This window comes from Plasmodium brasilianum, chromosome 7 (assembly GCF_023973825.1).
Source record: "Plasmodium brasilianum strain Bolivian I chromosome 7, whole genome shotgun sequence".
Classification (NCBI taxonomy): Eukaryota; Apicomplexa; class Aconoidasida; order Haemosporida; family Plasmodiidae; genus Plasmodium; species Plasmodium brasilianum.
Window position 1 is genome coordinate 1,392,501 of NC_090120.1, and position 27,319 is coordinate 1,419,819.

At 27.1% G+C, this 27,319-nt stretch overlaps 6 protein-coding genes across 6 annotated transcripts in view; 3 read left to right on the top strand and 3 right to left on the bottom strand.

Moving 5' to 3' along the window:
* The window catches only part of MKS88_002017 (uncharacterized protein), a gene marked incomplete at both ends in the record, with an annotated part of 3,868 nt that extends 182 nt beyond the window's left edge, over positions 1 to 3,686 (top strand). The window contains 2 exons of the mRNA XM_067214993.1: positions 1 to 2,129; positions 2,200 to 3,686. The exon at positions 1 to 2,129 is cut by the window's left edge and continues 182 nt beyond it. Coding sequence (XP_067074314.1) covers positions 1 to 2,129; positions 2,200 to 3,686 — 3,616 coding nt within the window. The remainder of the gene's footprint in view (positions 2,130 to 2,199) is intronic.
* A 3,678-nt stretch (positions 3,687 to 7,364) lies between these two features.
* On the top strand, positions 7,365 to 8,354 carry MKS88_002018 (cyclin-dependent kinases regulatory subunit; the record flags this gene model as incomplete). Its single annotated transcript, XM_067214994.1, has 2 exons — positions 7,365 to 7,836; positions 8,077 to 8,354. The coding sequence occupies 2 exons, from the start codon at positions 7,365 to 7,367 to the stop codon at positions 8,352 to 8,354; spliced, it is 750 nt and encodes a 249-aa protein (XP_067074315.1).
* A 1,713-nt stretch (positions 8,355 to 10,067) lies between these two features.
* MKS88_002019 (lipoate-protein ligase 2) lies at positions 10,068 to 11,198 on the top strand (the record flags this gene model as incomplete). Its single annotated transcript, XM_067214995.1, has 1 exon — positions 10,068 to 11,198. One exon carries the CDS (start codon positions 10,068 to 10,070, stop codon positions 11,196 to 11,198), a length of 1,131 nt encoding a protein of 376 aa, XP_067074316.1.
* Positions 11,199 to 11,955: 757 nt separating this feature from the next.
* MKS88_002020 (uncharacterized protein) lies at positions 11,956 to 13,810 on the bottom strand (the record flags this gene model as incomplete). Its single annotated transcript, XM_067214996.1, has 5 exons — positions 11,956 to 12,282; positions 12,458 to 12,610; positions 12,799 to 12,938; positions 13,052 to 13,406; positions 13,604 to 13,810. The coding sequence occupies 5 exons, from the start codon at positions 13,808 to 13,810 to the stop codon at positions 11,956 to 11,958; spliced, it is 1,182 nt and encodes a 393-aa protein (XP_067074317.1).
* Positions 13,811 to 15,680: 1,870 nt separating this feature from the next.
* On the bottom strand, positions 15,681 to 17,600 carry MKS88_002021 (thioredoxin reductase; the record flags this gene model as incomplete). The annotated part of the gene is made up of 1 exon (XM_067214997.1): positions 15,681 to 17,600. One exon carries the CDS (start codon positions 17,598 to 17,600, stop codon positions 15,681 to 15,683), a length of 1,920 nt encoding a protein of 639 aa, XP_067074318.1.
* A 3,778-nt stretch (positions 17,601 to 21,378) lies between these two features.
* On the bottom strand, positions 21,379 to 23,018 carry MKS88_002022 (polyadenylate-binding protein 2; the record flags this gene model as incomplete). The annotated part of the gene is made up of 6 exons (XM_067214998.1): positions 21,379 to 21,457; positions 21,662 to 21,759; positions 22,001 to 22,127; positions 22,296 to 22,402; positions 22,600 to 22,704; positions 22,917 to 23,018. The coding sequence occupies 6 exons, from the start codon at positions 23,016 to 23,018 to the stop codon at positions 21,379 to 21,381; spliced, it is 618 nt and encodes a 205-aa protein (XP_067074319.1).
* Positions 23,019 to 27,319: the final 4,301 nt, after the last annotated feature.

Below are 27,319 nucleotides of genomic sequence, written 5' to 3' on the forward strand. Positions count from 1 at the left end.
CGGGAATGGGAAGGATATGAATGAGGTGGTTAACAGGTTTGAAAAAAATATACTATCGAATTGTACGAGTAATTATGATAGCATTGAGGCACATGACAACATGATAAATGGTATTTTACTGCAGAATGACAATTGTGGAAAAGCTGAAACATCTTGCTGCTACCATACTGATAAGCACGTTGATTTAAGTAAGAACAACAGAAACAATTATAATACGAAGGTGGATAAAATACATCCACTTGAGGCGGAAAATGATAGTGATAATAAGAATCATTATACAATTGAAAAAAAAGAGAAAAAAGGAAATAGTAATATATTTTATAAAGAGCATAAAAGATATGAGTTAAACCATAAATGTAATAACAAATACAGTAGCAATAATAGTATTACTAGTAATTTAAGCTTTAAAAAGAAAAAGGACTCTGGAGATAGTGATGATTTATCATCATCAACTGGATATAATAAAAATTATAACAAGGATAAAAAGGACAAATTAAAAGATAAAAATATAAGAAATTCTAGTTATTCAAATTTTAAAGATAAAAGAACTAGTTCATCTCGAAGTTCCAGTTGTGACTTCATTAAATCGAGTAGTAGAAATTCCGTAAAAAAATTAAATGAAAATGAACAAAAAAAAAAAAAATTACGAAAAAGAAGTTACGATAGGAATAGCTTTGATAGAAATAGCTACGATAGGAAAAAAAGACACGAGAAAAGAAGGAACGAGAATAAAATCCACGAAAAGAAATACTTAAATAAATGCAAATATAAATACAAGGAAGAATATGATAAGGGGGGAGGAAGCGGAGGAGAAGATTTAAAAAGTCCACACTATACCAAGGACTTAGATTATTATAAAAAAAAAAAAGAATTTCAAAAAAGAAAAGTGAACCTCCGGAACGAGAAAAAATATCAGCAACAGTGCAACCATGGTAGTGATAATGACGATAACGATTACGGCGATGATAATAATGATAAGGATGATGATCACTATGACGAACATTTGGGGGAAAGGGTGGTTAATGGTGGTGTTAATAAACGAAAGAGCAAGAATTTCGCAGTTTCACCGACGGATAAGGTTAATGTAAAAGAGGAGCAGTATTCGGGCACATCGTCCCTAGAAACAAGTGAGCATCGAAGCAGAGCTTATAAAAAATATAAAGGTAAAAAAGTAGACTGTAGTTATTATTACACAGATGGGGAAAAAGAAGGGGGAATTTACAATTCCTGCGAGGACGTTGAAAAGTGTAAAGGTTATCCATATGGGAAAAAAATATTACGAAAGAGAACAAAGAGAAGCATGAGTAGGAGTGGGAGTAGGGGAAGGAGTAGGAGCAGTCATGTGTATGATAAAAATAAGGCGGATGATCTAGAGGAGGAACAACTTGAATTACGTAAGCATAAGAAAAAAAGGGTTTCCACTGATGAGGGAAATATATCTTGTGAACGAAAGAACATAAGCGAAGAAGGTCAACACATAGGGCAAAGAAATGAAATGCAAGGAAGTGGGAAACATTTACCAGATGAGGAAGCGGTGCACGAAGGGGATTTTAAGGAATTGGGACCCATAGACAGTAATAACGAAGTAGCGCATGAAGAGGTCAACTTAATGATTAAAAAATTATTAGTACAAGATAAAGATAAAGATAAAGAGAAGGAGAATGAGAAGGATAAGAAGGCGAATGAACAATCGTTGATTGCGCGGAAGGCACAAAAAAGGGAATGCAGTTATACTAATAAGGAAAAAAATATAAAATATGAAAAATATTCAACTTGTGATAAGCATACAAAAGGGTACAAAAATGGAGGAAGCAAAAAGGGGTATTGCGAAAAATACGATGATAAGGATAATAGGAGTTACACTACATTTAACGAATACTGTGAGGTGGAAAATAACGAGGAAAAAAATTGCAATAAATATAAAAAAATTTATAACGACGAAAATAATTATAACATACAGCGTTATTGTAGTAGTAAGAACTACGATCATAGCGAAGGGGGAAACGACAAAAATGGGGGCTTACCAAATGGGAGGTGCACAAATGAACTTTGGTTAAATAAGAAATACGAAGGTGAGTACAAAATTGGTAGTTATGATAATATGCATGAATACTATAGTGACTACACCAGTGACGATTTGGAAGAAAAAAAAAAAAAAAAAGAGAGAAATTCAATATGCTCAGATCGAGCCAATTGTAGATATTGAAGTAGGTCCTGAAGTGGAATTTACCAATTGGACAAAATATGAATCGAATTGTTCTGATAAAGAACATTTTTCAATTAATTTAAAGTTTAGAAATAGTTCGTTAAGGAAATTTGTTTTAAATAACGAATTTGAATATAAAAAAATTAATAGCAGTTATGAAAAGGATAATGATGTATTATATGTAAAGAAAAATAGTATAAAGGGCCTTTCTCCTGATGCAAAAAAGTACAGTAATAAGTTCAATGCTCCAAGTAGTATTTATAATAGTGAAAACAAAAAAGAGGACGATGGTGGTCAGAGGACAAAGCTTGAACCTTGTTATACGCCAAATAATGATAATGGTAATAATGGAAATAGTGGTAATAGCTACTGCAATAATTGCAGTGATACAGGAGGAAAAAAAAGAAGGGGATCACGCAGTAAACACTCGTCACCTCCTAACGATTTGAACGCACATACATATGGCAGTAATAATATAAATAACTATATTAAATGTAATGGCTCTGTTAGGAAAGGTACTGGAACGGATAGTGCGTACATGAACATAAATAAACACAACGAAGATTATTCCTCTCCGAATAAGGTGCCATGTAAGGAAGAAAAATGTTGTACAAATAATATGGGTAAAGAAGAAAGAGTAGGAAATGAAAGAAAGAAAGGCAATACAACTTCTAAGAAGAACAAAGTGAGCGGTGGTAGTAGCAGTGTCGGCCGCAGTGATGGTAGTAGGGGTAGCAATGTTGATAGTAGTAGTGGTAATAATAATAACAGTGCTACGACTTTGAGGATGGGTCTAGCACATGATGATGCATGTAGCTTAGACAGTGAGAAGTTTCGTATGTATGAAAAAAAAAATGATCCTTATTCAAAAAATAAAGAAGAGAGTAATATGCACAAGATGCCACAGGGATATTGTAAAAAATTACAAGGAAGAGCGATAGAAATGAAAAAGGAAGAACAGGAGGAGATTGAACAACAGCAGCACAAGCAGAAACAGGGGGAGCGAGATCGAAACTATCATTTAGATGAAAAAAAGGAAGATGATTATTTAAAAAATAAAAGAAGCTCAATGGAGGATGATATACATTCGTTGGTACCAAATAATACAACATATGCTCCTGTGAATAACATAACAAGCATTACCAGTTGTATGAAAGAGTTTGAAAATTTACCTGAATATATAAAGAACATAATAAACAACATGAACAGCTCATATGAAATGAATGAAGATATTGATATGCTAAATTTAAATAGTGTGAAATCTTTTCGTATACCCAAGTTTTCCATTTTAGCTGATCATATAACGAATACTAATAACTTTTTAAAATTTTTTGAAAAAAGAAAAGTAGCAAAGAAAAAATGGAAAAATATAACAAGAAATATTCTACGACAGGAGTTTGAAATTTTGTCCTTTTCAGTTAGTTACCATGTGAATGAAGCTAAAATTGATTACATAACGAATTCACTCAAATTAATTTAGTTTGGGTTGTGCTCACGCACGTTTATATACATAAATTTATGCTTGTATATATGTGCCTACTAGCTTGTACAAGCATATGTTACAACTAAAAAGTGAAGCGGCACAGCAGTACAGTATTACAGTAGTACAAAATTTTCAATACCATTTTCTTCCCAATTTACAGAACTCTTATGTTTATTCAACTTTTAATTATTATTTTTTTAATATTGCTTTTGTTTGATTTGCCGTATTTTTTTTTTTAAATTTAATGTATATTTATGCTAATCGTAATTGTTCATATATGTATTTATTAAAGTTATATTAATATGCATGCGTTTGTATTATTCATCGATGTGTTCATATATTTCATTCCCCCATTTGTTTATGCTTCCCCATATTTATGCTTCCATTCATTCGTCTGTTTAATTTTTGCTTTATCTTTTTTAATGCACGAGTAAACACATGCTTAAATATAGTGAAAATTTTAAAAAAAGGAGGAAGCACAATTTGGTAAAGAAACCTTTGTTTTAGTATAATTCTTTATTTGATTATTAAAAGAGGGAAGGAGCGAAAATATTTCATCATTTTTAAAAATTTTAAGTTTTTTTATTTTTTTTTATTTTTTACAACTTTTGGCATAAACGTGCAAGAATATTTTATTATTAATAAAAAAAAAAAAAAAAGAAAAAAAGATACATATAAATATAATATAGTACTATATAACTAAGTTAAATTAGCGAGCTTTTACCTTTCAGTAGGTAAAATGTGTAGACCATTTAATTTTACATTATTTTATTTTGCTATTATATTTTGCTATTATATTTTGCTATTATATTTTGCTATTATATTTTGCTATTTATTTTGTTATTATATTGTTATATTTTATTCATTTTTATTTCAGTGTTTTTCATTTTACTTCCTGTCATTTGACCCTTCTGAAGAGTGATATATACATTTCCTCACATATATGAATATTATGTAAAGTTTTATACATGAATACTTAGTCCTCTTTTTTAATAACGGCACGTGTTAAAAATAAACTTTAAAAAATATCTTTATGAAAATAAGGACAATATCGACCATATTGAATAAGAGAAATATTATCACATAGACTTTTTATTTGAATATTCAGCATAGCATTATTTGGTTACACGAGTGTGAGAATAGTGTACCTATATTCATTTACGCATAAATGATACTAGCTGTTTATATGTACATGTGTGTATGTGCATATGAGCGCTTGTGTATATGTGCGTATATGTATGTGTGTACGTTTGTGTACATTTATGTTCACATGGTCGGACCATGAGAACAATTACTGATGTGCCCCTCTTTTGACCCATTTCAGTTATGTCACGTTAAGAATTAGAGCAGCATATCACGCGTACGCATTATAATTAAATATATATTATTTTATTTTTTTGTTGTTTTTTTTTTTTTTTTTTTTTTTTTTTTTCTTATTTTATATTTCTTGATTTTTTACTTTTTGACTTTATTTTTTCCATGGCTCGATGAGAAACTAGAATGCAGTTAAAGCTTACTTCATTAAGTGCTCTAAAAATGGAAATTAAAAAAAAAAAATGGAAAACAAATTTTTTTTTTTTTTTTAACGTTTCAATTGATTCATATTTGCATTAAAAATAATTGTAAAATTGTTCGGAGAATATATCGTCTTACATACTTCTAAAAATTATTTTTGTTTCTTAAATAAAGAGTGCTTAACTCAGACTCGAAAGTTAAATATTGTGAGCATGAGTACTGTTTGGCATAGCACTTAATGTAATATAGTTCAGTTTGTAACGCGGCGATACATGATTTTACTATATATTTTATATATTTTTTTTTATTTTGCTTATTTATTTATTCATTCAATCATTCAATTTTTTATTTTTTTTGGTTCCTTAATGGTCCGTTAATGCACTCCTTAAAGAATTTACCTTTTTGAGCGACCATATTCACTATTTTTTATTTTTTTATTTCTTTTTTATTTCTTTATTTTTTTTTCTTTATTTCTAGAAAGAAAAACATTAACGATTTTTATTGTGTAAATATGTTTTGTGATGATGGATAAGAAGTTTTTAATTTTAATATTTTAAAATAAATTACATACATGAAAGAAATGAATTTGTGAAAAATTGAAAAAATGTGAGGACCACATGTATATTTTTATATATAATATATATATATATATATATATATATATATGTATAAGTATGTATAAATATGTATATATACTTTTATGTATTTTTTAAGTAACTTCATTTTTTTTTTAGTTAAGATATTTGACTTGTAATGAATTAAAATATAATTTGTTTTTAAAAACATTATAGTTTTTTTTATTTAACTGTTCTGTATATATTTTAAAATGTTCGAAGATGTTTTGTTTTTTTAAATTTTTTTATTCCCAACATTGAAAGGGCTTATATGTTGTGTATTTAGACATACTCACATCCACACATACACACACATAAGGTTTACTCTCGGCAATGCATGTCTCTTGTTAAAACATGTGTATCTCTTAGAGCATGTATGTTTATTCGTGAGTATGTTTTAAAACGAGTATGCATGTTAACACTTTTTTTTACATGTGCTAATGATTTATAAAGATATAATAATAAAAAAAAAAAAAAAATGGCGTAATATTATAAAAAAAAAAATTTTTATCTAATAGCTTTGACAGTATGAGTGCTTTTATTTGATTACAGTAATTTTGTAAATGTTCAGCATTGTAATCGTAATGTGTGTATGTATATGTATATGCGTGTATGTATATGTATATGCGTGTATGTATATGTATATGCGTGTATGTATATGTATATGCGTGTATGTATATGTATATGCGCGTATGTATATGTATATGCATGTATGTATATATGTGTTTATGTATTTGACGCGTTTTAACTTTTCTTTTTTTTTTTGTGTGTATTTTGGCCTAATTACTTTTTTTATCTGTATCCATTTGTAAATAATCTAATTTTCACAGTTCAGCATTTGAGAAGCAGATAATTAATACTGTAAGTAAAAATAAGACAGAAATATATTTTGAAACAATATATATATTTTTTTTTGATTTTATGTGCATTTTTTAAAATTAATTATTCTAACTACTTATTTTGACTATGTGAAAAAGGAAGTACGATATCCTATTTTCCTTTTAAGCATGCTTCATCGTGTTTGTAAATATGCATATATATATGCATGTGTATATTTGTGTATATGTTTATATTTATGTAGGTATATATTTATGTATATGTATATATTTATGTAGGTATATATTTATGTAGGTATATATTTATGTAGGTATATATTTATGTAGGTATATATTTATGTAGGTATATATTTATGTAGGTATATATTTATGTAGGTATATATTTATGTAGGTATATATTTATGTAGGTATATATTTATGTAGGTATATATTTATGTAGGTTTATATTTATGTAGGTTTATATTTATGTATTATGTATGTATCAAAAAGGTCATCAAGTTTTAAAAAAAACATAAGGAATATTTGGGGAAAAAATGTAGAATTCCTATATATTTTTTTTATGTATCACATTTATAAATTAATAAAGTAAAACTCTATTTTTTTTAAGATGTGATACTGAAAAATGTAAAACCAAAAAATAAAATATAAATAAATATAAAAAAAAAAAAAAAAAAAACATAAATAAAATATATTAAAAATATAGTAAAAATATGAATAAATCCATTAGATCGCCGCTTAACCAATCAAATAATAATAATAAATATAGCAAAACGACCAATTGTGGAAGTAATTATAATTCTAATCATAACAACAAAGTAAGAAGCGGAAGTTGTAGCTCTCATACCAGCGAAAGGAAAAGCGGGAACAATAGCAGAAATAGCTGCATAAATAATAGCAGCAACAACAACGGCACTAGTAACAGTAACATTAATAGTAATAACAACAGCACTATCAACAACAATAACAACAGCACTATCAACAATAATAACAACAGTACTATCAACAGTAATAACAACAGCAGTAACAGCAATAGCAATGATGATTACTACTCAATACTCGAGGACCTGGCAAAGTCAGAAAAAACAAAATTTAGATCGGTTAAAGATAGCATGGATGAAAATTTAAATTTAGAATTTTTAAGATCCTCAAGTGAGAACTACACTTACAAAATTACATCAAGAGGTAAACTATTTATGTCACAATGTTGCAGTGGTACAAATTTTTTTTTTTTTTTTTTTTTTTATGAATGCAACAGTTTATTTGTCTCTTCGTGAGTTATACTATTTTGTAAGAATATGATATTTTATTTTCTTCATATAGTACGCTTGCATACTATTATTATTTATATAATAAGCATTATTACACCAAAAAAATCACATATGATCACACCTTTCATTTATTCATTTTACAATTTTTTCTAAGGCCCCGTTTGTTACTCCGCTATTTACAGAGATGACAAGTACGTTTACCGTCACGTAATTTTGAGCGATAATGTCAGACAGTATGCTGAAAACAAAGTGAGAAAAACAAACGCATTTTTAACTGAACATTGTATTGTCAATGAATTGCAGATTGATATTGGTAAAGGGTGGAAGCATTTCATGATTTATGATGGTAAAATAAGAGAGCTTATTTTGAGAAAAGTGTTAACTGCAGAAGATAAATTAAGAATGGCTGTTCATACGCAAAAATATAACTGAACATTTTTTTTTAGTTTTCTTTAGTTTATTTTACTGTATTTTTTTTTTTTTTTTTATTTTAAGGCACTCTTTTTTTATTTTTTGGTTTTTTTTATGTGTGTATCCTTTTACTTTTATTTTTTCTTTTGCTTTTTCCGACTTTTGTTATTTCATTTTTGATTATTTATATGTAATTATTTTAAGGGTCCCCGTATAGAGTAACGCCTTTTTTTTTTTTTTTTGTTAATATATATTTTGCAAGTACAAATACGCATACATGTACATTTAAGTACGTATATATATATATATATATATATATATATATATATATATGTATGTATGTATATACTTCTGAACGTTTCATATAAGGATCCAGGTATAGTGTAACAACTATATATTTTTTTTTTTTGTTTGTTAGCATATATTATGCATATATGAGTTAGAATAATAAACAGCTAGCTATTTTTAAAAATGTACACGAAAATTTGAACTTTTTTTTTTTTTTTTTATTATTATATATCAGTTGGCAATAATTTCATGTTTTCATTATGTATATGTATTTTATGTAATTTGCTAAATAAAATACTAACTATAAAGATTTAAAATTCGGGTGCAACATTGCATTTAAATATATTTTTTTTAAAAATACTTTTTAATGTTATTTCATTTTTCCTAAAATGTGTATGTGTTTGTGGAGGATGCGCGTCTGAACATATTTGTTTTGTTCATAATTTAGAGATTGAACATGTATAAAATATTCCTTACCTGTTAATAATTATTTCGTAAAATAATAAATGAATTGATTGTTCCAAATGTAAAATAAAGTATGGAAAAAAAAAAAAAAACAATAATAAAATTGTGTCCACATAAGAAATAACGGAGTTTATTTGTGGTGATACACGAAATGAGTGAAAAGGCAATACTTTCTATAAAAAGTAGGGTGTAAAAGGGTAGGACGATTATTCTGAACTGTTCATGCGTTGTAGAAAAATAAGCACTCAGGATATATATGTGTACATTCCTTTATATATATTTATGTACCCATTTAATCGCTTTATAGGCGGTACGAAAGGGTATTTGCTTATAGCTTTTGTTTATTTTACTAAAAAGCTTCCTAACAAGCAGATGTTAAGAAAAGAGTACGGATAAGCCCAGTCTATTCCTTAATTGTATGTAGCCAAATATATGTTAGCTAATGATACAAAATAAGGAACAAGCAACACCTTATTTAACTTTTCTATTTAAAATACTGCAATATTATATTATGTCGTCATTTTAACATTAACCAAAGACTTTTTTAATTAAATATGTACTCTGTTCGCGTAATATGAAAATGAATAATGCGAACTGAACCTTTATTAGCTTTTTTTTTTTTTCTCCCAAATGTGTATATACATATATATATGCATGCACAGGTACATATGTATATGCGCAAATATATATATCACCAAAAACAAGAGAAATAAAATGCTGCAAAAGAGCCAATTCACACCCTTCGGCACGTGGTACAGATTTATTATAAAATCCCCACAGAAAAGCAAATTTTAAGGAAAAAAGGGAAAGAAGATAGGGGAAAGTCGCATATTAAAGAAAACAAACCGAAAAGCATAAGGTCGCTATCCTACACACGGTTAAAACGTGAAGAGAACTTATAAACTCACACGAATAACTAAAAGCGTGCATTTTTGCATGTTTCGAGGGAAAGAAGTTCGATATTTAAGGGTCAAGATAAAGATGAAAGGAATAAACATAATTAACGAATTATTCCGCCCCTTTGCTTCATTTCCTAACAATGGTAAAATAAAAAAAAATGTGTTATATTTCATCAACTTAACGAAGTTTCATGTATATGAGCAGTTGTTGGTTGAAGAAAGTTTGTACAGGCTAAGTAGTCATTTGAGCAACGACTTAAATAATGTAGGGTTTGTAATAATAAATAACACGTACACTGATGGAGAACAATGCGAAAAAGGTGTAAGGTGCGAAGGAGACGAACAACGAAATATGGTAAATAACAAATGTATCGTATTAGGAATAAGCGGAAAAGTTAACGATTATATAAAGGATGCTTCTTATGTTAAAGGGAATAAAATATGCATAATTAAAAGATTCACAGGAGGAGGGACAGTTTATATGAACAAGAATTGCTTGCTACTTTCCTTTATTCTTCCCCATAATTTTGAAAAGGAAAAGAAAATATATCCATCGAATATAACTGAATGGATATTTAAATTTATCTATAAACCCTTTACAGATGAAAAGAAAAAAAATAGTAGTCTTTTTAATGAAAATTTTTATTATCATGAAAATGATTTTGTTTATAAAACATATGATAAGGAGAATGAAAAGATAATTTTTAAAAAAGTAGGGGGTAATGCACAAGCCTTTTCAAAAAATTATTTTGTTCATCATACTTCTTTTATATGGTATTGTAATTATCAGGAAATGGAAAATGTTTTATTGAACCCACTTAAGCAACCTGTGTATAGAAATAAAAGAAGCCATTATAATTTTTTACAATCTCTACAATCATGTTTACATAAAAATGTAGATACTCCTAATTTGTTTATTCAACAGTTTATTTCCCATATACGAGAAATAATAAATAAAAAAAATTCTGTACAAAAAGAGGAATTTTGGTATTTTAACAGTATAAACTTAAATATTAATGAAGACAAAGCAATGTCAACATTTCATCTTTTTGATAATGTTCATATGGTTCATGTTGATTTGTTAAGAGATATTTTTCTTTTTTATACCAACCATGGGAAAACAACAAATTTAAGGTCTACCCATTTTTTGGATGCACACGGGAATAAAGTCCCTGACACGTATTATCAGTATCCATCCTTTATTTTAACTTGAACGTATGGTTTTCAATTTTTATGAAAATTAACTAAAAACGTACTATACAGGAAATGGCTAGTATAGGGTGTCATATAAGAAATGGCATGTAAACGGTTCTTCATAAAAGGTACCTTTTAAAAATGATGTGCAGTTCTTCAGTTTTAATTTCATTTTATTTATAATTTCTGTATTTTTTTTTTTTTTTTTTTTTTTGCGAAAAATAATTAACTTTATGTAAATGAAAGAGAAAAGGAAATTCCCATCATTATAAACACACAGAAAGAATACAATAGAATCGGATGTAAAACATAATAAACGAGTTATTTTGAAGATACCGTGTGTGTGTGTGGGGATGGGAGGGGATATATTATCACTCGCACGGTTAAAGGAGAACATACAGGAAGGGTGTATATGCGTGTACATATACATGATAAAGACCCAAAGTTAATGTTTGCAATTAATTTTTTTTTTTTTTTTTTTTTTTAATTTTAAAGAAAGAGGAAACGTTCTAATTCTTCTTCTTGCCTCATCATTGTGTAGCAAAAGTATTTTTTTTGAAAACTTTTTTTTTTTTTGTCGTTTGAATGAAAGGTAAGAATATTATTATCTTATGCTGGTGGGTGTTTCTCATTGCTATTTTATTTTTGTTGCCATCTTTTTTTCCATGTCTCTTACTAATTTTTTTTATAATCCATTTCCGGCCTCCATTTGGCCCATTTTTTGCCCTTATTTTATTTTACACCTGTTTACTGCTCCTTGCCTCCCATTCTAAGCGCTACGGTTTCCATTTAATATTGCTTAAATTTCCATGTAACTGTTTCTGTAAACTTAAAGGGTTTGCCCATTCAGAATTTAAATAAGAATCATCGTCATCGTCTTCAAATTCTTTTTCTTCTTTTTGTTTTTTATGGTAATATGCTAACATGGCCTTGTAAGTCTCTTTGTCTATTCTTGCTTCTCTTTCTGGGGGTCCTGATTTGGTTGGATGAATTTTTACAATCATTTTAGTTTTCTCATTTTTTCCAATTAAACTTTTTAAGTATGTATTTTCTAAAAGCTCCTTTCCGGCCCACCACAGAGAAGTTTCACTGCTTGTAATCTCCTGGTGGGAAAAAACATTACATATATGGTTTGAAGAAGCGGTAATGACAAACGACGCATAGTACAATAGTAATATGGAGAGAAGTACGTGCATAAATGTTTTCATGTATGATACATATTTTAAGCGGTATTTTCCAAGCTTCTCCTTCTTTTCTCTTTTCATTTTTTATTTTTACATCTTTAAAGTAGTTGTCCTTTTCCAATATCAGTCGCGTAGGGTCATACGAGGGCAGGTTTTCCATTGACGGATAACAAATATATAAATTGTCAACAATTAAATTTAACAATTCATTTAATTTGTTCAAAGTTATCGTAACGTTTTTCTCGATCTGTCAAGTGAAGGGGAGTAAATACGAATTTACATCATTTAGTCGCACATATTTATGTGGGGTGTATCTGTATGTGTAAATGTTTGGTATGTGTGTACGAATGTAAAGCCTATATAAGCGAATAAGCACCCCAAATGAAAATTAAAAAAAAAAAAAAAAAAAATATATATATATTTTTATCCTTTTACCCTATCAGGAGACAATTCAATTTTCACCTTATCAATTGCTCCAAGAAGTTTGACTACACCTTCGTATGGAGGTGTTATGCCTGTCCTAAAATTGTGTTCATCTGGACTTGTTACTTCCTTTGAATTGTAAATATTTGAACCTGATATTTTCAGTTCCTTTTGAAATTTTTAATTAAAAAAAAAGTAGAGAGCAGTTTTATTTAAGCACCTTAGAGAACTTTAAGGAATGAAGCATATTCAAATTTATGTTTACATTTATGATTATGTTTACTTCTATGATTATGTTTACTTCTATGATTATGTTTACTTCTATGATTATGTTTACTTCTACGATTATGTTTACTTCTATGATTATGTTTACTTCTATGATTATGTTTACTTCTATGATTATGTTTACTTCTACGATTATGTTTACTTCTACGATTATGTTTACTTCTATGATTATGTTTACTTCTATGATTATGTTTACTTCTACGATTATGTTTACTTCTATGATTATGTTTACTTCTATGATTATGTTTACTTCTATGATTATGTTTACATTTATGACTATGTTTACTTCTACGATTATGTTTACTTCTATGATTATGATTACATTTATGACTATGCTTTCATTTATGCTTATTCACATTTGTGCACGTTTATGGACAAAGCTGTAATAGATGAAATGATAAGCGTATTATACACTATGTGGGTAATGTTGTCCATATCAGTTATGGTAAATAGTATTATTTTATTTTATAATTATTATTATTTATAATTTTTTTTTTTTTGACTTTCTCTTTCTTTTTTCCCTTTTTTGTACCTCGTCTGATATTCCTCTTAATTCCTCTGGTCTGAGGGGACCATGCTTTGCTAAATCTAGTGAAGCTTCTAGAAGCTTCAAAATTTTGCATCTAAGATTTCGAACATTTACTAACTCCTCTTTTAGTTCTTTTATTAAAACATTTACGTTAGTTTCATATAAAAATTGATCATTCTCTTCTACTGATTTTGCATGTATTAAAACCATTTTTATTAAACAAAAAGGATGAAGTAAAAAAAAAAAAAAATAATAAAAATAATTAAAAGGTGGCAATAAATAAAAAGAGTACATATATACACGAAACAGGCGTTCATCGATTGATAAGTAATTCTGAGTTGTAACGTATATATGTATATGTACTTATGTGTATATGTATTTATGTAAGTATGTATTTTATTCTTTTTTCTCTTTCCTTTCAGGTATTTTCCCTACAATATGGGAAACGCTTTACTGTAATTCTGGTATATTCATTTTAAGCATTTATATCAGATATTCCGTTCCGTTCCGTTTCTTTTCTTTTCTTTTTTTTTTTTTTTTTTTTTATTTATATCTTTTTCGTACATATTTTTATATGCTCTAAAACGCTTTATCTTTTAACGAGTGCATACATGGAATTAATTTAACACCTTATTTTTGAAAATAGGTTAAAATTAAGCACTCAACGGCATCTTTACTTAACTCCTCTTCTACGTAGTTTATTTTTTGAAAAGATGAAAGCCTTTTTTAACAAACAATAGGCTTTTTAAAATGAATACTTGACTGATCAACAAAATGAGACGCTTTTTATATTTTCGGTTGATAATGAAGTAGTAGGATACATGCATACATGCATACATGCATACATGCATACATGCATACATACATACATGCATACATGCATACATACATACATGCATACATACATACATACGTATATATATACATGTATGGCTACGTGAAACGCCTGACAGGAAAGATAACAAGAGATGAATTACGTCAAGGTGTCGTTACGAATTGTGGATATATACAATGGGCAATATGACTATCCGTTATATTTCTTTTGAATGGAACTAGACAGGATGAGCCATAACGTGATTAAAAAAGACATGATATGATGGGGTCGAGACGAAGTCTTTAATTATCCCTTATTTTGGAAAGCTCATTTTTCAGCTTCATAATTTTCGTAATTTTCTTGAAAGAACATATGACAAAAAAAAAATAAATAAATAAAAAGTAAAATAAAAAATCCGTAAAAAAGGTAAAAAAAAAAAAAAATGAATAAAAAATGAGTAAAAGAAGATAAAATAAAAAATGAATAAAAAAAGTAAAAAAAGGTAAAGTACAAAATGAATAAAAAAAGTAAAAAAAGGTAAAGTACAAAATGAATAAAAAAAGTAAAAAAAGGTAAAGTACAAAATGAATAAAAAAAGTAAAAAAAGGTAAAGTACAAAATGAATAAAAAAAGTAAAAAAAGGTAAAGTACAAAATGCATAAAAAAAGTAAAAAAAGGTAAAGTACAAAATGAATAAAAAGACGTGAAAAGGAAAACATAAAATTGCATTTGTTTAAAAATTTTAATTAAAGCGTTATTACATTTTGTTCACTTTAAAAGAGACGAATGAATTACCCACGTATGCACGTGTGTACATATGCATATATTCACACATGTACATGTTCATAACATCTACAAGAGAACGATTTTATGGCCCACCATGAATATGGCAAAAAAGCATACATATACATACATATACACATACTCATACTTTAAAGTGGAAAATATTTTAATGCATTTACTCAGTAAAAAACAATTATACTCAATTATACCCAGTTATACTCAATTATACCCAGTCATACTCAATTATACCCAGTTATACTCAATTATACCCAGTTATACTCAATTATACCCAGTTATACTCAATTATACCCAGTCATACTCAATTATACCCAGTTATACTCAATTATACCCAGTTATACTCAATTATACCCAGTTATACTCAATTATACCCAGTTATACTCAATTATACCCAGTTATACTCAATTATACCCAGTTATACTCAATTATACCCAGTTATACTCCATTTTACTTAATGTTACTCAATTAACCGCATTTGCCGCCCCCACAGCCCCCTTTGGCCGCATAGGGCAGACCGGAAGATACAGTAATGGAGAGATTCATAAACGATTCGGCATCAGTTGGATGTATGCCTATGCAATTATCAAAATCTTTTTTTTTAACTTTCAATTTTAAAGCTAAAGACATACCTTGAGTAACTTCACCTGCATTGGGGCCAACGTAATGAAAACCAACAACTCTATTTTCTTCTTCTTTTAAGCAAACAAGTTTAGCAAAACATGTACTAGATATATCACAGTCGTATTCATCCTTTTGCATTTTAATATGTTTCTTTCTATGCACAGCAGATATTTCTAAATTATTAAATTCTTGTAAAAACACTTCAACTTTATTTTTTCCAAAAATTTCATATGCTTTTTCTTCTGAATAGCCACACACTCCATATTCTATAGGGGTATATATAGAAGTTGGTATATATGTATAATCCATTATTTCGTTTGAGTTATTAAATAACCGTCTAGCTAAAATCTCACCTGCTTTTATAGCTACTGGAGCTAGTTCAGGTACGTTTTCAACCACATCCCCCACAGCAAATATAGTAGATATATTCGTACAACTAAGATCGTTTGCAATAATTTTGTTATTCGATTTATTTATATTTATATTAAGTGCTTCTAAATTTAAATGCTGTGTATCACCTTTTCTACCGGTTGCATATAAAACTGTATCGTACAATTCGGTACAATTATTACTAAACTGTACTAATATTTTTTCATTCTCTTTTATTAATTTTTTTGGTAACACTCCATTCATAAATATAACGCCTTGTTCCTCCATATAACTTTTAACTTTATTTGCACACTGTTGATCAAAGCCTCTTAAGACTATTGAACGAACAGCTACTGTGATATCATATCCTAATGAATTTAGAAATCCTGCACATTCCAAAGCTACATAAGATGCACCAACTACTAAAGTTTTCCCTGGTTCTCTTTTTAATGAAAAGATATCATCTGATGTTATACTCAACTCCTTTGCTCCTTCAACTTCTTCTGGTATATGAGGTCTACACCCTGTTGCTATTAAAATGTATTTTCCTGTTACTGTTTCTTCTTTAGTTAAATCCCCTTTTAAATAATATGATACTGTATTTTTACTTTTTAATTTAGCTAACCCATTAATATATTTCACTTTTGATGATCTTAAACCAGTCATATAACTAAAATTTAATGAACGAATATGTGATTGAACTGTTCTAATTAATTTCATCCAATCATGTTTTAAATTTTCATATTTCCATCCATATTCTGGTGAATCCAACTTAAATAAACTTCCCATATTTCCTGCATAGTGCATCAACTTTTTGGGAACACAACCAACATTTACACACGTTCCACCTATACCCCACTTTGTTCCTTGGCTACTCGGCTTAACAAAGTCCAGTAAAAGTACTTTTGCCCCATGAGCTGCGGCTTCCTTCGCTGATGCCATACCCCCGGGTCCCCCCCCAATAACTACATAGTCATAGTCATAATGGAAGTCTCCGTTACCGTTACGATTAAAGTCTACCTTTTTTTCCAGCTCATTCCCACCTTTAGTAATTGCCTGAACAACTTCTCCACATTTTTCGCCATTTACATTGCTATGTTCATAAGTTTTTTTGGGATTTTTTTCGTTATACATGGTGTGCACAAAAAAATTTATAAAATAATTAATTCCTTGATGGACTACTTTATTATTCCTACTTAAAAATGTTTTATTTTTATTTAAAACTCTGTTATCTCTAATGTTGGAACTATCGCTTAACGGACTGCTAAAGGATATTCTTCTGCGACAAATGTTTTTATAATAAACGTTTTTGCATACGTTCCATGTAAAATAATGTTGCCTGTACAGGAAATATTTATTTGGCCATAATCCAAAATTAATTAATGCATTGTTCATAATTTTTTTTGCTTTTTACACTTTTGCCCTTTTTTGGTTTCGTTTTATAATACTTTTTTTATTCTCTTTATTTCCTCTATTTTTACTCCTTTTACCTATTACTTTTTACTCGTTTTTTACTCCTTTTACTTATTACTTATTACTTTTTACTCTTTTCTTATTTCTTTTACCTCTTACTTTTTGCTGTTTTTTACCTCTTACTTTTTGCTGTTTTTTACCTCTTACTTTTTGCTGTTTTTTACCTCTTACTTTTTGCTGTTTTTTACCTCTTACTTTTTGCTGTTTTTTACCTCTTACTTTTTGCTGTTTTTTACTCTTACTTTTTATTCTTTTTTACCTCGTACTGTTACTTTATTTTTTATTTTTTGGAAATAAATGTCAAATAGCTATTGAAAAGGGGGAAATTCCAAAAGTAAAATATTCGACCTTAACAAGCACAAAAATGTGTACATATATGTTGGATTTATTGCACGTTCAATTTTTATACTATTACGCAGTTCTTATTTTTGAGTTCTTTCAATTGGGACATACTTTTATTACTTCTAATTTGTTTTGTTTTTTTTCTATATTTTATACTTTATATTTTACGCCTATAAATTGTTTTTATTATATTGATCTACTTTTCAAACTTATCATACCCATTTTTGCTTTGCTCCTTATGTCTCTTTACTCTTTATTTTATGCTTTTATTTCTTATTTATTCCAAATTTAAAATAGTGTTATTTATGCATTAAAAATAAATCTTTTTTTTTTTTTTTTTTTTTTATATCTTTTCTCCTATTTGCACATTAAATTTTTTATTTTACTGTTTATAGTAAAGTATATATTAAAAAAAAAATAAAATCCATTAGTGTGATATATGGAGCAGTGGGCTTACGTAAAAAAAAAAGATTACATGATACATTTTACCGGAATTATGCGAGCAAACAAGCGTGCGCTTACTGTATATGTACATATATATATATATATATATATGTATATATGTATGTATGTGCCTATATATGTGTAGCACACTTTTCATAAGTGCAGTATTTTTAACACATATTTTTCAAGATTGCCATCTTTCTCAAAAAGAAGAAATATTATTTTCATGTTTTTTCAACTGTTATTCTTTAAAAGTGCGTAACAATTGCTCGAAGCCGTAATACCACGTACACTTCGAAATACGAATATATTTATATACATACATACACATACATATAAGTATATATATATAGACACAGCAAAAGTAGCCGGAATAAATAATTATAACAATCGTAACATTCACTGAAAAAAGAAGAAATCGTTTTAATGTGCTTTAAAACTTTTTTGAGGCTATAAAAAAAGCATGTTTTCATTGTATTTATATTTGCATGAACATGTTAATGTGCGTACAAAAAATGTACCTACTCCAACAGCTGTACATGTGCAAACTGATGCGTCTTATTAAATTGATGACGCATATGACGATGGGATGAACGTACAATGAAGATGCTATTTATTTAAGCCTATATTTCACACACCCCTTTTCCTCATTTATTTTTAGGCACTTTTATTTTATCTGTTTTTATAAAAAACCTGATGTTTTTCAGTATATTTTGGCAACTTGATAAAAATAATTACGTGGCTCGGCATATTTAGCAATTTTCATATCATAATTATACGCAGTTCTATTTTATAATATTTTTAACCGATTTGGAAATATTTTCTTTTCATTATATATACAATATACATTTAAGTATATGTGCACTCGTCGTGAAAAAAAAAGAAATACATAATTTTATATTTTTATAGATATATGCATTTTTTATATGTACCTCAAAAGATCCCTATGAACACTGTTCATAATATACCATTTGGGAAAACCAAAAAATGGTAAAATAGAACAGACTATCCAAAATGTAGAATATAATAAGTGTTTAAAAATTTAGCAATTCGTAAGCTTTAAATGGTAACAAAAAAAAATAAATAAATAAATAAAATAAAGTATTAATAAAATAAGGTGCTAATAAATTAAGGTGTTAATAAAATAAGGTGCTAATAAATTAAGGTGTTAATAAAATAAGGTGCTAATAAATTAAGGTGTTAATAAAATAAGGTGCTAATAAATTAAGGTGTTAATATAATAAAGTGTTAATATAATAAAGCGTTAATATAATAAAGTGTTAATATAATAAAGCGTTAATATAATAAAGTGTTAAATGAAATAATATAATAAAAACATAAACAATAATAATAAATGTGCAAGGTACGTAAAAGGAACTTTTAAATGCTGGATTTCAAATTATTTACACTAAATAAATAAAACTTAAAAGTATTGATGAAAAATGTTCAAACATTGAAAAACAAAAAATGGTATGAACATATTAAACCAACGGTTTCCACAATTTATAATGCACCAATAAAAAATAAAAAACAAAAAAAGAAAAAACTAAGAACATACAAAAACAAAAAACAACTGCGCATGTAGATCTATACATATACATACTAAAATTGATTCCTTATATTTTTCTCGCATTCGCAGAATTTCTTTTTATTCTTATTTAAAATTCTTTTTTATGAGTACTTTTTCATTTCATCTGATATATTTTAACATTTAACTTTATTTTTCTTTTTTCGTATTTCATTATTTTGTCACCCTTTTTTTGTCATTTTTTCACCATTTTTTTTTAACTTTTTTCATTTTTTCTTTTTTAATTTTTTTTTTTTCAATAAAATAGAGAATATTAAATTTTTTTCCTTTTTGACCTCAATAAATAAAAATGAAATATGCAAAAAAAAAAATAAAAATACACCACATTTTTCTTTTCTTTTTCATGTTTAGAAATGTAATATTATACATATATGCATATATAATACGTACATACACATATACACATGGATTGTGAAAAAAATAAAAAAGGGAAAAAAAAAATGGTAGCACTATTATAATAAATTAAAAAATATCTGGGTGCAAACACAATTTTATCATCACTTCAAAATTCAAAGAATACATATTCATATACAAAATGAAGCTTATTTTACGCATTTTACTCATTTTACGCATTTTACTCATTTTACGCATTTTGCGCATTTTACACATTTCACTCTTTTTTTATTTACGTAAAAGACGGGTGAACGTGAAAAAAAAGGAAAAAGAAGGAAAAAAAAATTATTTGTACTCAACATAAATAAAAAAACTTTAAAACAAGTAGGCTTATACATGCATACACACATAAATATACATCCATATATATATATATATATATATACACAAACAATGCATATACCTATATTCCGTATTACTGTATGTCGATGTACAATACATGGGGATAGAGGGAAAAAGAAAAAAGAATTTTCTAACAACATTAATGAAAAGGAGCAAACATGTAAAAGATAAAACTCAAATGTGCAAAAATATTTAAAGTAAAATATTTAGGCATAAAAATTTGTAAAATCCTCTGTTTTATACGTGCATATATACATATATATATTATATATTTACATATGTTATATACATATGCATACGCATATATATATCTGAAGGGGGATGCTGACGAAATTTTAAAATTATCCTATGTTGTTCAATTTTTTATTATTCTTTTTTCTTCTTTTTTCTCTTCTCTTTTCCTTTTTTCTCTTTTCTTTTCTCTTATATCATCTTTTCTTTTCTTTTTTTTTTTTTCTTTTTTTTCTTTTCTTTTCTTTCTTTTTTTTCTTTTTTTTTTTTTATAGTACTTGTGAAAGCATAATAAATACTTAAAAAAAAAAGAAAAAATAGAATCTACAAATGTGTGCTTATTATATATATACAACATATTTATGCTCTTTCATATGGGTTGGTAACAATCTTTTTATAAGCTCCTCTTCCTCTATAAAATGGTCTAAAGCTAGGTTGCCTGAGTCTACGAAGAAATTTTCAAAAAAAAATTAGCGCAATTAATGTAAGTAAATGTGTGTGTGCTTGTTATGTGCGCACATACGTGTTCATGCACGGATCTGATTTCTTTAACCACGGAAAAAAAGATCATAATAAAATAAATTTAGTTTCGTATAAATGACTTTCTAATTTCACTTGTTCCATTTTTTATCTTAAAACATACCTTCCCCTTCCGTTTAATATTGTTTTCATTGATCTTCCTCTAAAAGCACTAATTCTGGGCCTATTAAATCCGGGTATGTTTCTTCTCTTACTACAAACCTGTAGTATAATTTTGGCAAAGGGGGGTAAAAGGAAAAAAAAAAAATACGATAAAATAAAAAAATGCAAATAAAGAAAAAAAGGAAACAAATAAAAAAATACAAAATAAAAAAGGAAAATAAAATTAATTCTCCAGGTACATTACTACATCACACCATAACCATTCGAACTTCTACTCATAAATATATAAAAAATTTTGGCATAAGGGCAAGGTGAACGCAAATAAAATAAAAAAAATTACAACATATGGCACTTTACAACATGCATATTTTGGGTTAACTTTTATTTGTCTTTTTTTAAAGAACGATTCGGAAAGGGATAAAGCTGTTCGGACGGATGAAGCATCGGCAAATTCGATGTACGCATATCTACAAGGAAGTGCATAATATATAAAGAAGGTAAAAGGTATGAGACCCATTTTCACATATATTTTCTTTTTTTTTTTTTTATAACATAATAAATAAAAAAATGGCATTTAGAAAAACATCAAAATGGGGAAATGTAAATGCAAAAATAATTGCTACTAGTAAATATACCCCTTGGAATGGCCTGTATTTTTATTAACTAATATGGTTACTCTATTTATTAATCCGCATTCTGAAAATAATGACTGCAATTCTTCTGGCTGTGTAGAATAATCAACCTGCATATTTTGAAACGAAAAAAAAAAAAAAAAAAAGGTTAAACAAAGAAAATGATAAGATATAAAAGCTGCACGAAAAAGAAGAAAAACGTTTAAGAACTGCTAAACGTGCATAACATGTGCCACATATAATACACACATACGTGTATGTATGTATATATATATATATATATGTTTTTTTTCCCCTTTATTTTTACATTTCCAACAAATATAGATCTGTTGTTTATTTCTTCTTGCTCCATTTCATGTGAATCGAGAGCACCGGACTGATTCATCTGCATCTCAGCACCTTCATTCATCATCTAAAAAAAAAAAAAGTAAAAAAGGAAGAATTATTAAAAAGAAAAATATTTAAAAAAAAAAAAATTTTTGCCTGTTCACATACAAATATGCACACAATACATACAATATCGCAAATAACAATACGATATATAGTAGTATACACCTGGGTAAGCATACACAATGCCATTTATGCAAAGAATAGAAACACACTAATATGATATCTCTTTGTTACTTTCAATTTTTGTAGGTCACTAAATTCCTTATCAATGTTATTTATATCATCTACTTGTACTTTAAAATTCCCCCCATCATTTTTCCCCTTGTCAGAATTCATTGCCTCAATATTCATTTCTTTTTTTTTTTTTTTTTTTTTTTAATTTAAAAAAAAAGAGATTAAAATAATAAAACAAATAAAACAATTGAATAATAAAATAGCTGTGTGGCAGAGTAGCAAAATGGCAAAATATATTACAAGTAAATTTGTAGGTATAATGGGGAAAGTTTTAATTTAACTATCTACCGTATCAGCATGTATAAAATAATTGTCAAACTGTATACTTTCTTTGTAGTTATATAAGATAACACATATGTATGTACGTACGTATGTATGTTTGTATTCATATATATATATATATATATATATATATAATATACACTTTTTTTTTAAATATATATGTACAAATAAATAGTACATAACTACTTACATCAAACTTATATATAACAATTTATGGAGATAACCCCCCTTAAAATATATGTATAATTAAAAATGCATATTTAAATAAATGTTCTTTTACATATAAATATGGCACATACGACGATTTACGCATAAAAACTATCTATAAATATTTTACCCGTACAAATGTACACGTAAAATAAATTATTAATATAAAACGATGTAAGGAAAAAGTAAAAAGTAAAACAATACATACACTACATAAAAATATATATATATAAATATGCTACGTAAAAATATATTAAAATTGTGCGTTCAATTTTTTTTGCGTTTACAATCATTTAAATTAAAAAAAAGAAAGAAATAATGAAATAAATAAATAGATAAATAAATGAGGAAATGAAGAAATGAAGAAATGAAGAAATGAAGAAATGAAGAAATGAAGAAATGAAGAAATAAAGTAGTAAAGCAATAAAGTAATAAAGCAATAAAGTAATAAAGCAATAAAGCAATAAAGCAATAAAGTAATAAAGTAATAAAGCAATAAAGTAATAAAGCAATGAAATAATAAAGCAATAAAGTAATAAAGCAATGAAGTAATAAAGCAATAAAGAAATAAAAAAAAAAAAAAGGGGAAACAGTGCTAGTTTGAATATTTTTTAAAATAAAATAAAATTATGTTAATATCTTTATTTTTTGTATATATGAAAACAAAAAAAAAAAAAAAAATAAAATAAACGTATGTATATGTTTATATATGCATGTATTATGTATGCTTGTATATGTAGTATTATGTATGTATGTATATGTATGTATATGTATTATGTATGTATATATATGTATGTATGTATTACATTTTATCAAATCGTGAAAAATTGTTTCTCCATACTAAAAAAAAAATCTATTTGTGTTTATACATGTATTTATATGTGTATATATGCATATATGTATAAATGCATTATGTATTCAAGTGTACGTTATTACTTTTAACGTTACGTTCTTTAAGCATGTACCACAAAATAGCGTAGCTCTTTGTTATGCATATATGTACAATTACTTGTTTATAAATAACTGATAGGAAGATAAACTTTGCATATGTACGAATTGTTGTACGTACGTTTTGCACGTGTTTATGTATGTATATATGTATTCGTACATACATGTATCAATACCTGTAAGTATATATACTTGTATTCATACATGTATTAGTATATGTACTAATGTACATTTGCATATACGTGTAAAAGCAAAAAGTAATACTTTCGCCCCATACAGTTCCTGCGAAAGGAAGATTTTACATTTCCACACGTTACAGTATATACGTAAATATAATTATGATTAGTTCAAGGAAATTTTCTTTTTTTTCCTTTTGGAAGGAAAATAAAAATTTAACGAATTGTCAATATTTAATACATATATAAATACATACATAATACGTACAGAATACGTACATAATACGTACAGAATACGTACAGAATACGTACAGAATACATATATAATACATACATTACCCATACATACGTTCATTTTTTTTTTCTTTTCATATATATATTATCCCCAATATTTATGTCTTCAATGTGATTACATATTTGTGCATTACGCTTTATGCATTATTTCCACCTTGGAAATATTTATAGAAAGAAAAGAAAAGTTAAGACCTCATATACAGGTGTGAAGAAGGGTGTACTTGTGTGTATTATTTGTGCTTATATGTTAATATATATATGTACTTATATCTGTAGTTATGAATGTATATGTGTATGTGTATATGTATGTATATGTGTATGTGTATATGTATGTATATGTGTATGTGTATATGTATGTATATGTGTATGTGTATATGTATGTATATGTGTATGTGTATATGTATGTATATGTGTATGTGTATATGTATGTATATGTGTATGTGTATATGTATGTATATGTGTATGTGTATATGTATGTATATGTGTATGTGTACATGTATGTATATATGTATATATGTTTGTATGTATGTATTAATACATAGTACGAAACAGTAACAAGTACGTAGTAAGTGTTCTGTGTACCTATATGAAAATGCCTTCATTTTTACTGCAAAAACTATGGAACAAATTATTTTTTGAATAAATACGTACTTGTATATGTTGTTGTGATCATTTTGTACACCCCTTTTTTACGTGGGTAACATTAACAACAAATTAGTAAAATGCAGAATATAAGGTCGATATAGCAATTACGTGTATGTATTGATGAATGTGTTATATGCGCTGCTTTATATCTCCCTAGTTGTTTAGGCTATAAGATATTGCTATAATAACGTTGCTTCAAATATGATGTAACTATATATAGGTATTTGTTCTATACAGTATACTTATGAGCACCTATATATGAATTTATACATCCGTACCCCCCCCCCCATCTCCAATAAATTATATAAAACTTACATTAAAATGTCGTTTATATTAAGACCCCTTTTCACCTACATTCATATAACGGGTAAGAAATAGACAATTCCATACAATACAGTTTCCATTTTGCAAAAAAAGAAAAGACCTACTCGTCCTGTTGATCATTCAAGGTACATATATATATATATATATATATATATTTATATAATTCATTTATGTATATTTGAAAAGGGGAGTAAAAAAAAAAAAAAAAAAGTAAAAAACACTGAGGATTGAAGTGGCGATATTTAAAAAATAATGACTTGCTGAATATACGTAATAAAACTTGTCCATATCAATAGGTTTAATATAATTTGTAAAAATAAATTTATTCTTTAATTTTTTATTAAGACTGTTTTAATATTTTTTTAGTTCTTTTTTTCTTTTTTTTTTTTATTTTTGCAAAACTTTCATAACAGCCTTTAAAAAAAAGAGCTATTATTGTGCTGTTCTTTCATCAGGTGGTGAACCAATTGTAAAAGTCCCAACGCATTTAATTTTTGCTAAATTGGTTATGCACATTTTTGTTATTCCATAAAAGGCAAATATATATAAAGCAAAAGGGGTCAAACGAAATAAGAAGCGTTAATAGTTAATACTAATTATTTACGTATTACTAAAAAAGCTGTTATAACGTTTTTGCGCAATGTTACGTTTTAGGGTCGTTTCAACTGCTTTGTTAGCGACTGAGTTTAACAATTTCGTACTTTAGTACAATGTGCTTGTACATATATATATATATATACATATGTATACACATATGTATACACATATGTATACACATATATGTACACATATATGTACACATATATTATGTATGTGCGTGTGTAAAAGCCGTTTTGGTAAAATTATAATGTGTGGGGTTCCTCTACATATAATGGCGCATAGATTAAATATGAAAAATGTTCTTTTTCCTTTTTTTTTCATTAACAAGCAACGAATTTGAATTATATAAGATCCTCTGTTACAAAAAGGAACTCTTACAAGTTAACTCTTTTTTGAAAGAGCACTTTGTGCATATTAAAAAATATACATAAAAATGTATACATAAATATATTCATATAAATATGTACAAAAATATATTCGCATAAATATGTACAAAAATATATTCGCATAAATATGAACAAAAATATATTCGCATAAATATGAACAAAAATATATTCACATATACATATTCATAAAAATATGCTTATATATACACAGAACAAACACACAACGGACTATATATTATGCATTTATTGGCCAGATAATTAATATCAGTTCTTTTAACTATTTGCGGAGGTGTACCAATATGCATTCCATCAATTTGTGTTACCGTTAAATTTTTGTGTTGTTATAACTGCGTTAAGGTAAAAAAATATTTTTTTTTTTTTTTTTTTTTTTTTTGATACATGTTTTATAACCTTGTATGAATAATTGAAAATTGTTTGGTGTAGTTTACACGAGGGTAAAAAGTTGTACTGTTATATATGCAGGGAGAAGGGAAAATATGTTATATAATATATATTTGTATACCCATACTCACATACAAAC